The 13582-nt window shown below is 55.9% G+C and overlaps 2 protein-coding genes across 2 annotated transcripts; both read right to left on the bottom strand.

Moving 5' to 3' along the window:
• Nucleotides 1–11975: 11975 nt before the first annotated feature.
• PG998_014557 (uncharacterized protein) lies at nucleotides 11976–12515 on the bottom strand (the record flags this gene model as incomplete). Its single annotated transcript, XM_066881373.1, has 3 exons — nucleotides 11976–12155; nucleotides 12183–12297; nucleotides 12343–12515. The coding sequence occupies 3 exons, from the start codon at nucleotides 12513–12515 to the stop codon at nucleotides 11976–11978; spliced, it is 468 nt and encodes a 155-aa protein (XP_066723504.1).
• An 18-nt stretch (nucleotides 12516–12533) lies between these two features.
• On the bottom strand, nucleotides 12534–13232 carry PG998_014556 (uncharacterized protein; the record flags this gene model as incomplete). Its single annotated transcript, XM_066881372.1, has 2 exons — nucleotides 12534–12850; nucleotides 13217–13232. The coding sequence occupies 2 exons, from the start codon at nucleotides 13230–13232 to the stop codon at nucleotides 12534–12536; spliced, it is 333 nt and encodes a 110-aa protein (XP_066723503.1).
• Nucleotides 13233–13582: the final 350 nt, after the last annotated feature.

The raw sequence follows: 13582 nt of genomic DNA, 5'->3' as shown, positions 1-13582 counted from the left end.
TAGAGCAGGCCACGCTTCCGAGAACAACCCTCGAGCCGATCCGCCACATGCTTCCTTTCGTCTTGACCGCAGACACCTGCCGGTGTTTGGGTGCTGGCCGGAGGACGGCTTGGTCAAAGTCAATCACCATAACACGCCCGCGCTCCACGTTCCACAGCAGGTTGGCATCGCGCAGGTCGCCGTGGTCCACCCCCGCCGCCCACACCGCCTCCGACGAGCGACGCCTCTGCGCCTCCAGCTCCGCCGCCTCCATGCCCGCGTCCGCCGCTGTCTCGCCGCCCCACGACATGAGCATCATGTGCACCACCCTCCTCCCCCCGGTAGCACGTACCCCCAATCCAGGTGCACCAGGCCCAGGTGCACAGGCACCACCCAGCCCTCGAGCGTCGCCAGCCGCGCGTAGACCCGGCATTCGTGCTGCAGCTGCTCGAGGCCACCCGACAGTGTCCCCTTGCCGACAAAGGTGTAGCCGTATCTTCCAAGTTCCACTTTGAACAGCACGCCGGTCGCACCCCTCTTACCCCACCCACCTAGCCCTAGGCAACCTCGGTATGGACTGTCGCGCAGCTGCTCACTGACCAGGCGTGTGAACTCGTCGGCCGTGACAGGGTGCCGCAGGCCATCTCCGCCCGCGACACGATGCGCGAGCACATTCGGGCAGCTGTCGTCGAGGGCCCGGCCCCTCTTGAGGCCCAGCAGGCACGCCTGCGAGCAGTATTGCCGCGTAGGCGCCGAGTGGCGCGTCTCATCTTCCTCGGAGCTGCTATGCGATGGGCCGCCCTTCCGCTTCTCCACCGGCCTTGTCCACGGCGGCGGCAAGTCATCTTCCGACCCGTCCTCGTCCTCGTCCTCGCCCTCGTCATCCTGGCGAGACGACGCTGGTGGCCTACAGGACGACCTCGGCCGCAAGGCGACTTTCCGGCCAATAGGGCTTTCGTCGGGCACAAAATCTGGATCGGCTCGTCGTGCAGGGGACGATGACGCCGCCTGCGACGACTCCGTCTCCTCTGCGGAAAACTGCGCGGCATCCTCGTACGGCTCTGCCCATGTCTTCAAGACCGCCTTCGCGCTCTCCAGAGCGGCGTCGAGAAAAGGTCCCTGAAGCGCATCTGATTGGAGACTCAACAGACAAAAGCTGCTGAGCTGCGCCACGGCCGTGTAGATCCGTTGGTTCGCCCAGTTTTCGCACGATGTGTCGTCCACATCCTCGCTGGGCACACACGGGTGGCAGAACAGCGTTTGTGGATCGGCCCGGTCGACGTGGAGTAGCAGCAGCGACTCGCCCGCCGCCACATAACCATACGCAACCCCGTAGGTGACCATGTAGTCAAAGACTTGGGTGAGCGCCATGGCCAGCCGTGCTTCGGCTTCAAATTGATCTCGCCCGGCACCCGTCCTCGACGTAGTCCTATTCACTTGTTCAACGACTTCCATAAACAAGGTTTCCTTCGCAATGGCCAGCTTCACATGATCGGCCGCCATTTTGTGAGCGGCCTTGTAGTCATAGACAAACGCCAGGCTTTCGTCCCCGCCGGGCCGCGTTCGGAGCCCGGCTCCATCCGGGTTTGTCGATCGAGGCTTCCTTCTCAGCTCGGATGCTGCTCGTTTGTTCGGCCCGGCCCTCCGCCGCTCTGGCTCTTCGGTATCGAGGTCCTCGTTCGGCAGTGGGGTTCCGCCGCTCGCGTGCGTGATTTCGCGATTGTTGTCGCTGAACCGTAGCCGGCTGAATCCGTATTTCGCACGTATGGCTTCCTGGCCACCCAAATGCCGGAGAATAGCAAAGACAGGGTCCTCGACTGCGACCTTTTCAAAAGAAGCGACCGCGTTCTCGTTGCCCGCCAGCTTGTGGGAATTGGTGCTTCCTATGTCTCGGGTTGTGCTTTCTTGGTGGAAGAGTCGCTCACCTCCACAGGCGTCCACGATGACGTCAAACTGTTGTTGGCGGAGAGAGTCGGCAAACTGGGTCCAAGGGCGAAGCCATTTCGGGTAGAACTTGCCGTCGACTTTTGTGAATCCCGTGGAAGATACAGACTTGTCGGCAAGCTTGAGGCTTTTATAGAGGTAGATGTGGCAGTTCCGTAGGTATTCATCCAGCGTAGTCGGTTGGCTTTCGTGTCTGAGCTGCTCCTTCTCGCGTCGCTCTTGTTCCTCTCGTGCCTCTGCCGCCTCTCTCGCGTGCGTGAGCTCTTCGATTTCGCGTCGGAGCCGTGTAATCTCCGAATCAGACATTGGGACCGTAGTAAAGCTGCGGTGGTTGATCGGCAAATTCTCGCGGTCAAGGATGGTCGTTGTGACACAGGTCTGGTTCGAACTTAGAAACTGCGGAAGAATTGGAGACGAGACCTGGGGGTTGCTTGCAGGATCATGAAAGCTCAAGTTCATGAGATTGGAGAGCGCGGAAGGAAGGACATAATGGCTGGTGGTAGTATGTGCAATGGCCGGTTGGTGTGTTAAGGTAGAGTAGTTGCGAAAGGGAGGTGATGACGAGAAGGAGAGTGGTGTTTGCCTTTCACGGTGACGCGGTTTGCTCGCATACGCTTATGCGCAAACTAGTGCAAGACAAAGCCATCCACGCAATTAGAGACTCCCAGGCCCGCTCGGTGTCGGGGCGCAATAGCTGCTGCTCTAGTTCTGTATCCAAAGATCCAAAGGAATTTGTATCCACCCATTTGTCCATGTGCAGCTACGTAATATATTGCTAGGAAAGACCGTGAGCCAAGCGGCGCGGTGATGAGGGCTTCCTACGAATCGGAAGAATACAAATTCGAAATCCCAACGCTAAAAGAACAAGAGCACCCGAGCAATTCGACCTCTCCAGGATCACAACAGCCGCTAATAGGTATTGAATCAAGGGAGCCGATCTCGACTCAGCGCCTCCTAAGTTAGCGCTGAGGCGACGGCCGCCAATGGCAACCAACCCCACAACAAATTTCGCCGCGTCCAAATTGTCTCGACCTACAACTTCTCCAAAGCATCCCTGATTACGCCTACGCGACCCAGACAGAGATGCAGTACGTGCGCCTTACGAAGCGTGACAATTGCGCTGCCAGCGCTCAAAGCGACTTCAATGGTTTTCTGTTAGAGTCGATGATGCGCAAACACGTGCCGGCCATACCCTCCGCTGGGTCTACTTCACGCAGACTATAAAGCCCCGATGCGGTTTCGTCCCGTTCAAAGGCGATGGGTCTTATCGCCCTCGTTCTACACACCCGAAATCACCATCCAGAAAGCGAGATAAACGCAATCCATGGCAGTCTACGGCATTATCGACAGTTACGAATACGATGCTAGCGAGGGCGAGGTGTGCGTCACTCCAAAACCTCTGTCAGAGTCACGCCTTCTGCACCATCATGAAGCTCGACACGTTCTCGACGTCACCGAGGAAATCAGCGCGATATTGATGCAAAAGATCGAGGGCTTTCAAGAAGACTTGCGGGTATACCAGTGGGAGAAGAGCCGTAGCCAGGATGAGTTACAAAACATAAAGAGCGAGATTATGCAGGAGCTGTGCATGGCCAAGGAACAGATGTTGGAAGAGCTCGTGTCCGCAACGATGGCGAGGATGGAGGGAGTCGAGGCGTGCCTACCACAGTCGCCATTAGAACCTCGACCGCGACCACGATCTCCACGACAGCCAGGATCTCACGCAGAGCCGAGGAAAGTGTCGGAGGCTGTACCAGAGACGGAGCCGCTGCAGGTGGAGTTGCCGCCAAACGCCAAGTTGGCGCCTCAAATCGCGCCGAGCAGACGTTACATGCACAACAAGCGGGAGACAGACAAAATACGGAAGTCTGGGGAATCCCTACAGCGAAAGGTCCTGGCGCTTGGAGAGATGTGCAATGTGTTTAGCTTAACAATGTACTGGAATATTGTCCATGCCCGGATGGAAATGGCCATGTATGTCCCCGGAGGCCAGAAAATCCCCGATCTCGACCAGGTGGTGAGTGTACTTGCTCCTTGGGGCATGTCCCACGCTCACTGAGCATTCTAGGTCCGGAGCTTGCGCGGCCGGCAGGCCCGCGTAACCCAACGGGCTCGAGTCTTCCGCACGTCGAGGCCAGTGCAGAAGCCATCTTTCAACGTAAGCCAGGCCAGAAATACGAGGCAAGGCTCGGCGGGCCGACTGCTGCGATCTCAGAGGCAACGCAGTGAAGGAGCAGGCCATCCAAGCCCGCAACCCATGGCAGGTTTGACGGGTCGCCCACCGTCGACGCAGGACAATATTGATGGATCCTTTGCCGTGCAACAGGGGGTGCTGACCACCCATCAGCCCAGCGATCGGGTTGCCTCAGGATCGCCGACAGAATTGTCGATGGGGTGCAATGAGCGTCTCGACTCTCCAATGTGCGATGCGGTGGCTGGTGACGCCAATGGCTTCGAAGTTGCAGGCGCAGCGATAGAAACTGGGATGGTAGCAACGGCCGGTACCTCGCAGCCCACGGCACTGAAACCCGATCGGTGCCAGCCAGGCGGCGGGGAGGAGGGTATAAGCGACAGGAGTGCGGGGTCCTTCCCAAATCCTGCATCCGATACGTCTGGCTTGAGCAATGGGGATACCATCGGCTCGCACCAGGAAATGGAGGGGTTGCATGACCGAGACGAGCACGCTGGTGATTCCTCGGCAGAGATGCCAAATATGCCCCTGACGATCCTGGCACAGGAAACGGATGCAGGCGGCCCCGCTGTAGAAGGTCCCCGAGGACCTCAGTCTCAATGTAGGAGTCCTTTCGTCGGTGATCCGGCTCGGGCAGCGTCTCTTGCTCGAAACTCCGCCCAAGGGCCGACCGTTGAAGCAGGCAAGCGCCAGGGGCTGCACGAGGTCTCCATGGGTGTATGGAGGATACAAAGTCGGGCAAAGACGAGACTGGATTACATCTTAACGTAGAATGCTAGCGTCGGTGTTGAGGTTAGGACTGAAACGATTGAATGAACCCAGCTCACACCTTGCATCTAGGTCCATCGCAACAACATGATAGGAAAACTACCCCAGAAAAACAAAGTAGTTGGCTTCGAGTCAGTATAGATACTAAGAAAAGCTATCTGGAGGGATCCTTGGGGATGTCCTTCTGCCATCTACCGCAAGGATGTTCTCCTAGTCATCCGACTTGAATGGGAGTGGGCTGTACGTCGCACACTATTTCTTCACACCAGAATCATCGTGAAGGCTAGAACCAGGGGGTCACGGGAGCGCAGAGGGACGAGTGTAACGTTAGGTTGTTTATTGCTGAACTAGAGCTGAAAACATGCTTCCACATAAGCATAGACAGAACTGCCTTGTGGTATTTGACGTATTAGCATGTGCCACGTCTTCACCCAAACGGCATACCGCCAAGACTTGTTCGAAGGTCCTCCAGCATTCACACCATTTTCTTTGCCAGAGTACTCCGCTGCAACTTGCGCTGGTAGCCTTTGTGGAAGTCTGGCGCGTGTCTCGTCGTATTTTGTATAGATTCCCCTTGACGGCCCGGGGTCGACTTTGCAGCATTCCCCCCCATTCTGGGAGGGCACTGCCGTGGTTGAGTCGACATGATCGGCGCCAAGGGTCTTCTAGCTGGCACCCGGCTGTCCAAACGCACAGCTCTCTGCAGCGACGCATCCATCGCGCCGTGGTTGGCGTATCTTGTGGGTGCTGGCCAAGCACCTGCATTCGTCGCCGCGGCTGGTGCAGTGTTCGTCGTGGAGCTGGGCTCGGTACGAGCGGGCTGCCGTTCCACTGTCGGTTGGGAACCTGGAGTGCCTGCTGTATGATGAGCGTCAACGGCCAGTCGACTATGTAGTCAATAGACGAGAATCATGCTTACCTTGCGGCTTTCGCGGCAAAGGCAGCTGCCTCGGACCCTTCTGTCTCATCAGACTGTTGGGAATGACAGTCCCGCCGTCCTCGTCGGGGATGACGTCGTAGACAGACAGAGGCTCCGCCGCGGCAGCGGGAACTGCTGCAACATACTCGGGATCGGTTTCGTACTCGGCATCCGCGTCAACATCTATATCGCCATCGGCATTCGCGTCGTCGTTGGCATCCGCCTGGGCCTCGAAATGGATGGCTTCGATTTGGCCGCTCGATCGTGTGCTCGGCCATGGCTCGGTCTCGCATGGCACGCGGCTGATCCTCGAAACTGCGGCTCTTAGTAACAGAGCTGAATACACTCGATGGAACGGTAAGTGGGACTGGGGACGGACAATCCTGTTGAGGTCCGGCACCTGCTGCCCGCGTGGGACGTGCATCGCCGTCTCCATCCGCTCGTGCGTCGGGTTCCAGTACGCAAGCGCGCTGAAGACGTCGCAGAACCGCCCGAGGTCTTTTGTCTTGTTCTGCAGCGACAAGCCGCTCTTGCGAACCTTGTCTTTCTGCGCCTTGGTATGGACCATGACGGAGGCCTAGCTACTAATACGGTTCGGTAACTTGCTGGACTCTCTTGGAGCATATTCCTGGTGTCCATGGAGCTTCAATAGCGTCCCGCGTAACGGTAGATATACTGTAGTCACACTTGGCTTGCGGGTGTCAAATGGGGATGGCATGATGAGTTCGAGTTGGGCGAACGTCGCCAATGCAGCTGCTGATCCGGTTCCGAGCCCATGTTGGCGAGAGGGATCCCGGGCCAGCTTCTCTTGACGCGTCTTGAGGAGAAGTTGCGCAGTTCAGGAGGATTGGGCAGTTGGTTCTCAAATGACGCAGGCTCGCGAACCGGCTCTACGCTAAGAATGGTGGGTTCTAGACCTGGCCCGCTAGTGCGCTAGTGCGCTAGTGCGCCATTGCTGCTCTTCCGACACTGCACTCCGACGGTAGGGCCAACAGGTCTGCAGCAAATACGAAGCCAGAACCGGAAACAGCGCGCGAGGGTCTTCGAGCTCTCGACGGATGCGGCGATAGAGAATACGCTGCTGAATGATTCAGGCTCCGAGGCGACCGACCTTTGCCAGAACCCTGCGCACCAGAACATGAGCTGCATCACAAGCTGTCCGTCCGGCGTCCATTCCTGTCTCTGAGTGCCACTTGAGGACGGTTCCGATTCTGCATTAGAATCAGGCCAACAAAACTCAGGACTGAAACCAGCCCGTGAGACTCTTCGAGCTTACGCAGCAAAAGACAGTATTGTATGTTACTGGATGATTCGCGCTCCATTCGAATCGGCGCACCACGTCGATAATGGTACAATTGAATAATCCGATCGGGCGGACCAGAATGGTAGTTGGGCCTCTCAGTACCATTTCTGCATACTACTCGGTGGGAATTGGAGGGACCTGAAAGTGTCTCGTGTGAGCCAGCAAGTGCGACACGGCCAACAACGGAGCACAACAATATCGGCGCTGCTGTTCGCTGGCTTTGCTCCTTTGGACCGGCGGCGCCATCAGCAGCTCTGCGTCCTGAGGTCGACATCTGCCCTACCGCCGCTTAACGACGCAGAGCTGGAGAGATAACTTTCGACCGACTACGAAAAAGCATTTCCTGGCCGAGAGTCTAGCTTCGCAAGATGAGCTGCAGATAAGTCACACCGTCAGTACTGCACCGGCCTCTTTTGACGACTGTACCTTGAGGTACGAGCCCTATAGGACCAGAAGTCGCTTCAAGTAGCATGGCCAGAAACAGGTGCAGATAGCTGAGCTATGATACTGGTAGGTACGAGCCAGAAAAGCTGCATAGAGGCTTTCGGGTACAAGGAGCGCATGCTACTATTTGAGTATCTGGGAGAACAACCAGATGCGTTTCTGCTACCTCTCGTGAACGGACCGAACTAGCCCACAGCAACGAGCCACAGAAGCACTTCGGCAGCCACGAGGGGCCTATACACATTGGAAGCGGCGGAATTGAGTCGTCGGCGAAGTCCAGCCATGCGGTTAGAACTTGTGCTAGCCGTGCTAGCCAAAAGCTACCACGAAGTGGACAGCAAGGGTCACTAGCCGTATGGGCCGTATGGGCCGTATGGCGGTAGCCACGGCGTGGCAAGCGGACACCGAGGACATCTCATACGTCTAAATTGTAGATACTGGCTCTCGAGGAGGCCGTAGGAAGTAAAGAATTTGACGAGTGTGAACGACCAAGCACGACCGTGAAAGCGCACTTCTACAGCCACCACTGGAAGCATTTGGTACTCTGGCATGGGCCACGTCCGTTTTCAGACGTCCGCTGGCAACCAGCATGTCAGTGGGCGCCGGCAAGCGGTACAAACGTTGCGAGGGCCGTTTCTTCTGCATACTGTAATACGGCAGGTCGTCTACGGTACGTCTGTACGGGACCATAACTACGCCAGCATGGGATTTGACGCAACATGGTTAGACCGGCTGCCAAGAAGCACTTCCTAATCGAGAAATCGGTAGCTTCGCAACATGATCAACCCATAAATGGCAGGGCAGGTTGGGTACTGTACTGTATTGCGCTGGTCACTTCTGGTTACTGGACCTCGAGGTACGAAGCCTGGAATTTCGGAGTAGCTTTCGGTAGCATCATCAGGAAACGGTGCAAAACGAGTGTGCTTTGCCCAGAGATACGGGGAAGTACGAACCAGAACAGCAGCACGGGGGATTCGGCGTACAGTGACCCCGAGCTACTCCGGGACTGCGTACGAGTACGGCCAGATGCATTTCGGCTGCCCTCGAACGCTGGGTATGTCGTAAGGACTGAACTAGCTTACGCCAGAAAAATCCTTTGTCAAACTCTTGCGACTGTCGGCTCCCGTTCAGCTTGTCTGGCCGAGTGGGCGGATTCAACCCTCAGGCTCTTCGCGACATAGGTCGCTTCTAGCTGCCACGGTAGACACTGACTTCCAGGAAGGCCCGCTATTCCTGGAATGGCAGGTAGAGACGACCCCGACGACAGGTCAGGCACGGTGCTGTACAGTCATCTTGAAGGGGCTTGTGTTTTTGCTCATGGTGGCTCGGTCACAACTACGAGGAGACTACAGAGACTACAGAGGCTACAGAGGCTACAGAGGCTACAGAGACAGCTGTCGTCTCCCAAGTCTAACCTCCGCCAAGGTCATTAGATTCAGATGGACCGCTCCGGACGACTTCGAGTGATGGCCCTCTGACAGTGGCAGTCAATCGACTTGAGCATGGTAAACACGAAAGCTGGAAAAAGTCGACATGACATACAGGCGCAGCATGAGCAAAATCCAATGTCTATTGGGTGACAGACAATCAAAAGGCGGTCCGCGCACTGGCACGAGGCCCAAAGCAGCTACGACCTACACAGCTCGACTGCTTGGCCGGCACAGGCCGAACACCCATTGGCCCGTTGGGTGGGGTTAGCACCAGCTGATCTCGAATTAGCGCCATGCTCTGCCCATTTTGTTGGACCTGTCCTGCTGTTATAATGCTGTTATAAAGACCACTTGCCTCCCTTGCCTCCCTTTCTCTAGTGACCCAATCTGTCGGGACACATTCCTCCCTTCGGAATGCCCGAGCAACCGACAATCCCCGACAATCACCGACAATCGAGCAGTAACGTGCATCACCGAGACGAGATGCAGCGGCGTGGTCAATCCACTCCATCCGATGGCTGAAAGTTGTGACACGGGTCATGGAGCGAGGTCATATCGAAAGGACTACGTTATCGAACCGATTTCAGTGTGACGAAGTGGTGGCCCATGGTGGACATGTCTGTCGCAACTCTTCCAACCTGCTTTTCACGCTTGCGCGTTCCTAGTCCTCATCCTGGCACGGAACCTCGCGCCGATTGCCAGCGCTCGCCGGGCGGCTTGACGAGGATGGCTATGGCGAACTGCTGGCCAAAGGGTGAGCGGCGATCCAGCTCCAGCTCGGTCCGAATGAAGGCGTGTTCGAGGGGTTTGGGTTACCCCTCTTCTACCGAATGTGGTGCGATTTCCAATAGTGTGTCAGCGCTTATGCTGCGCTAGCAGAGATTGCGCTTATTTGGGAAGATTTTGGGAAGTTGTTTCGCAAAATCAAGGATAGGATGTGCAACAATTAGTAGGTCGCTGGTGATGTCGGGCCTTCATAGCGGGCTCGTATCCGGTCTTGCCCAGGGTGTTTATCAGGGTGCTTTACTGATACGGCAGATGTGCTCTAGGAGTGCTGACGAGACGCGGTGCGTCGGGACTTTCGTGACGTAGATGCGTTGCAGAAGTTCAATTGTATATTTTGCCCACTTACCTGTGTCTTTGCCCGTGATTCGGCGCCTCTGAGAGATCGAGAGATGTAGTCTTCTTGTTCTGCATTCGCTTGTACTGGTGTTCCAAGGGCTAGGCCTCGCTTAGGTGTCCCTTGGACGCTGGATCCGCCTTGCATGCGTCACCAGGACGTGCCAGTCACATACATGAACTAGGAGCGGGGAAGCCCTCCGCATCCTTGGCGTTCATTGGAACACCCGAATGCGCATGAACGTCTCCACATTGTAGCTCCCACATTGGGTGTAGGATCCGATCAGGTGAGCAAAATCCGATGCGGCAGGTCGGCAGCTGGCGATTGGCGATAGTATCCAGGCAAGACGCTGTGCAGCAGGTGTTGGCCAGTACAATGCCACCTTGTTGCGCCTCAAGAGGTAGTTGGTGAAGGCAAAGATACTAAACGAACTAGGACGGGACAGAGCATGGCCACTGCACCATTTTCGTGTGGTGCTCATCTTGTCTCGCGCGGGCGCAAACTCGTCTACGTTAAAGATCTTGTGCGGAGAACTCAGCTTGGAGATTAGGTATGGCGCCTGTCGCTTCGTGGGGACGCCATCAGCAGGGCTATTTCGGAGGTCTGAGAAATCCACCCCGTACATGATAGATCAGATTGGGCTGTACAGACCTCGGCTCCACCTGCTGTTTTTAGTGACAAGGACCGTGTTATACCAAGGGGTAATGCAACAATAATCTTGATTTGGAACGCAGCCCTGGGGAAGTTGCCTCGCGGTTGCAGCGAGCAGTAGCGCGCAGGCGTGGAGGCTTGGAGAGCTAAGCCCAAGATTGAATACTTTTAGAGCCGCCCAAACGCCAAGAGGAGGAAGGAAATATGGTAGCTCACGTCAAGCCTGTCGCATACCATGAATTCTCAGGACTCCAAAGATGTGGGCCAACCGCCGCAGAGTTCCCGAATGATAGTTTTATACACGTTAGCGTAGGTATACACATGCTATTCACGGATCCGAGGAGGGCTGTCCAATTATGGCCATCCTTCGCGCCGATTACACAACGTAAAAATAGACACACTGTGACTCGCCTAAGATATGCTGAAAATGTTCGGCTCTTGCCAGAAGCAGCCGCTAATTCCCAGCCAATGAGAGGCTGTGTGTATGCCCGGAGACTGTAACATACCCGTACTACCCACACGGCCGATTCCGTACATCACTCCGACAACTTCCAGCTCACTGTGTTCTTATGGATGAGCAGTATCCGTTTCCCACATTTCTTGGTTTCTAGTTGCATCATTATTCAAGTATACGAGGGCCTCCGCCTTCTTCCAAGAGGCCGCTGTGCGCGTACAGCCCCGCAACCAGCAGGAGGTGGAAACTATATTCTTCTGCCTTCCAGGCACGTCTGAATATCATCGGGAATAAGCAGGTTGCCTCATTTTTGACTCGCCAGGTGCAGAAGCAAGGGCAAGATCTGGGTGCAGACATGCCGCCTGCATCAAGTCGTGCCTTGGGGAGCCGCAAGAGCCGTGAGTTTTGGAGGGTAGGAGGAAGCCAAAACGCAGAATAGAGACGATCGAGCTAGCCATCTCATCGGGCGATGAATAAATCATATACTGCCCCACATTTGCGCGACCATGAAGTCTAGGCACATAAGCGAGGAGAGTCAGTGTTGAATACTGGAAGGCGCAGACATCGAGGACCAAATCTATGAGATCGCTACCACCTGGCTCGTACTCAGCGAAACCAGTCGGCTGAATCTACTTGTGCCGAAAAGCAATGCGATGCCCATTGATGTCCGATACGCAGTAGTCTTCTTGTGCGGAAAGTTTATACACGTCTCTCTACAAAGGCAGCGATACAGCTGGCCATTGGCGACGTACCAGCAACCGGTTTATGTAGGTTATTCTGATCCCCACAGGGAAGCTGGCGCCATCAGCCCTGCTGTCACGATACTGTCATCGCCATCTTCCTCTTTCTCGCTCTCACTCGAGCTAGTGCCGCCGTCCCCGCCACTTTGTGGGAGCTCTCCGGGTTGTCCTCCCGTAAGCCGAGCTGCGTCTCGAATCAGCTTTAAGGGAATCTACTGGTTATCAAGATAAGCAAGAACGTGCAGAATATTGTACGTCATCTCGTTCTCACTCCGAAGATAGTTGACCGAGATATCCCACGTTTTAAGAACAATGTTTGATACTTCTGGCCGTCGGTGCCGGTCGTATTCAGACCTCCCTAGCAGCTTTTGCCGCTTCTTTCAGCTCCGAATCTCCGACATATATGCCGCAATGGAGGTTGACGGCCACTGCATATAGGCCGCAGCCTGTGAAATGGCAAGCGAGAGACAACCCAGCTCGTCTAACAGCCTCCTGGCGTCTTCCCGCTCCTCCTCCATTGTTTCCTCATTCCTGGCCGTTTCCAGTAACGTTTTCGCTTCTTGCGACGTCATCAGAACGACGTGGATGGCTTACCGTGTGCCTACAAGGCTGCCGGCGATCCGCTGGTCGCGACTCGTCCGTAATATCGTTCCATGAGGGCCGCGCGGTACAGCACCGTCGAGAATTGACTTGGATATAGACGCCTGTGCTGTATGACTTTGCTGCGGCGCGTGTCCAACATTGAATAGCGCCAGGTTATCGGCGTTATCGAGGACGAGGACCCAGTTTGTGCCCGCTTCGATCTGCTGGCGCACAGCCTGGAAGAGGTCTTCGCCCTCTAACTCTTTCCACAGGCCGAGCCGGGCTGTGATCGATTGATAGTTGTGCGCGAGCGAGGTCTCGGTATCTGCGTGCACCCAGAAGACGGAGCAGGTCGGGTCGCGAAATCGACGTTACGCGTAGACAAGAGCGACCTGGGTTTTGCTGCATTGGTTAGTCGCAGGCGTACAGGGAGGAAGGATCTTTCCTACCCTGACCCGCACAGGCCCCAAAGGGCGGCGCTTTGGTACGCAGTAGACGGAGGGAGAAATCGCGTGAGCGCTTCCGTGATGTCGCTCCGGTGCACCAGGTTCTTGTTGGGCGGGAACGGGATGTAGCGGCAGGCCGGGGACTGGCTGGGTTAGATGGGGTCTCTCTCTGGTTATGCGTTCACCAATGATCTACAGCACCCTAAGGGCAATTCAGGCGCAGCATGTGTTGTCTACGGACATACAGCGTTGGTACTCCATCAGCACGCGCCGTGCCGTGAGTTGATGCCGGCCGGTTCGCATCCATGAACACCCATCCGCGAGTTCGACGCTTGACCCTGCAGCCCTATGGACTGGGGAAGAGGTCAATAGATGTAGAAAGGTGTTTTGTACGTGGAGAAAACGGGCAAGCCTGTAAATAACATCTATCATAGCTACATAGCCGCATATGGGTAGTTAACTTGATCCGAAAAACGGCTATTCACTCTCGCGCATATATATCGGTGTTGCTATGAAAAGAGTCAATCACCCATACTGTGTAACTTGAGCAGGTCTGGGCGGCGAGATGAAATGCCCGGCCTAATAAAGGATGAATATGAAAGGGAGCATCA

Source organism: Apiospora kogelbergensis (assembly GCF_038363985.1).
Source record: "Apiospora kogelbergensis strain CBS 113332 chromosome Unknown utg000012l_segment0_segment0, whole genome shotgun sequence".
Taxonomy (NCBI): Eukaryota; Fungi; Ascomycota; class Sordariomycetes; order Amphisphaeriales; family Apiosporaceae; genus Apiospora; species Apiospora kogelbergensis.
Note: the sequence above shows the minus strand (reverse complement) of the source record. Positions and strands in the feature narration are given on the sequence as shown.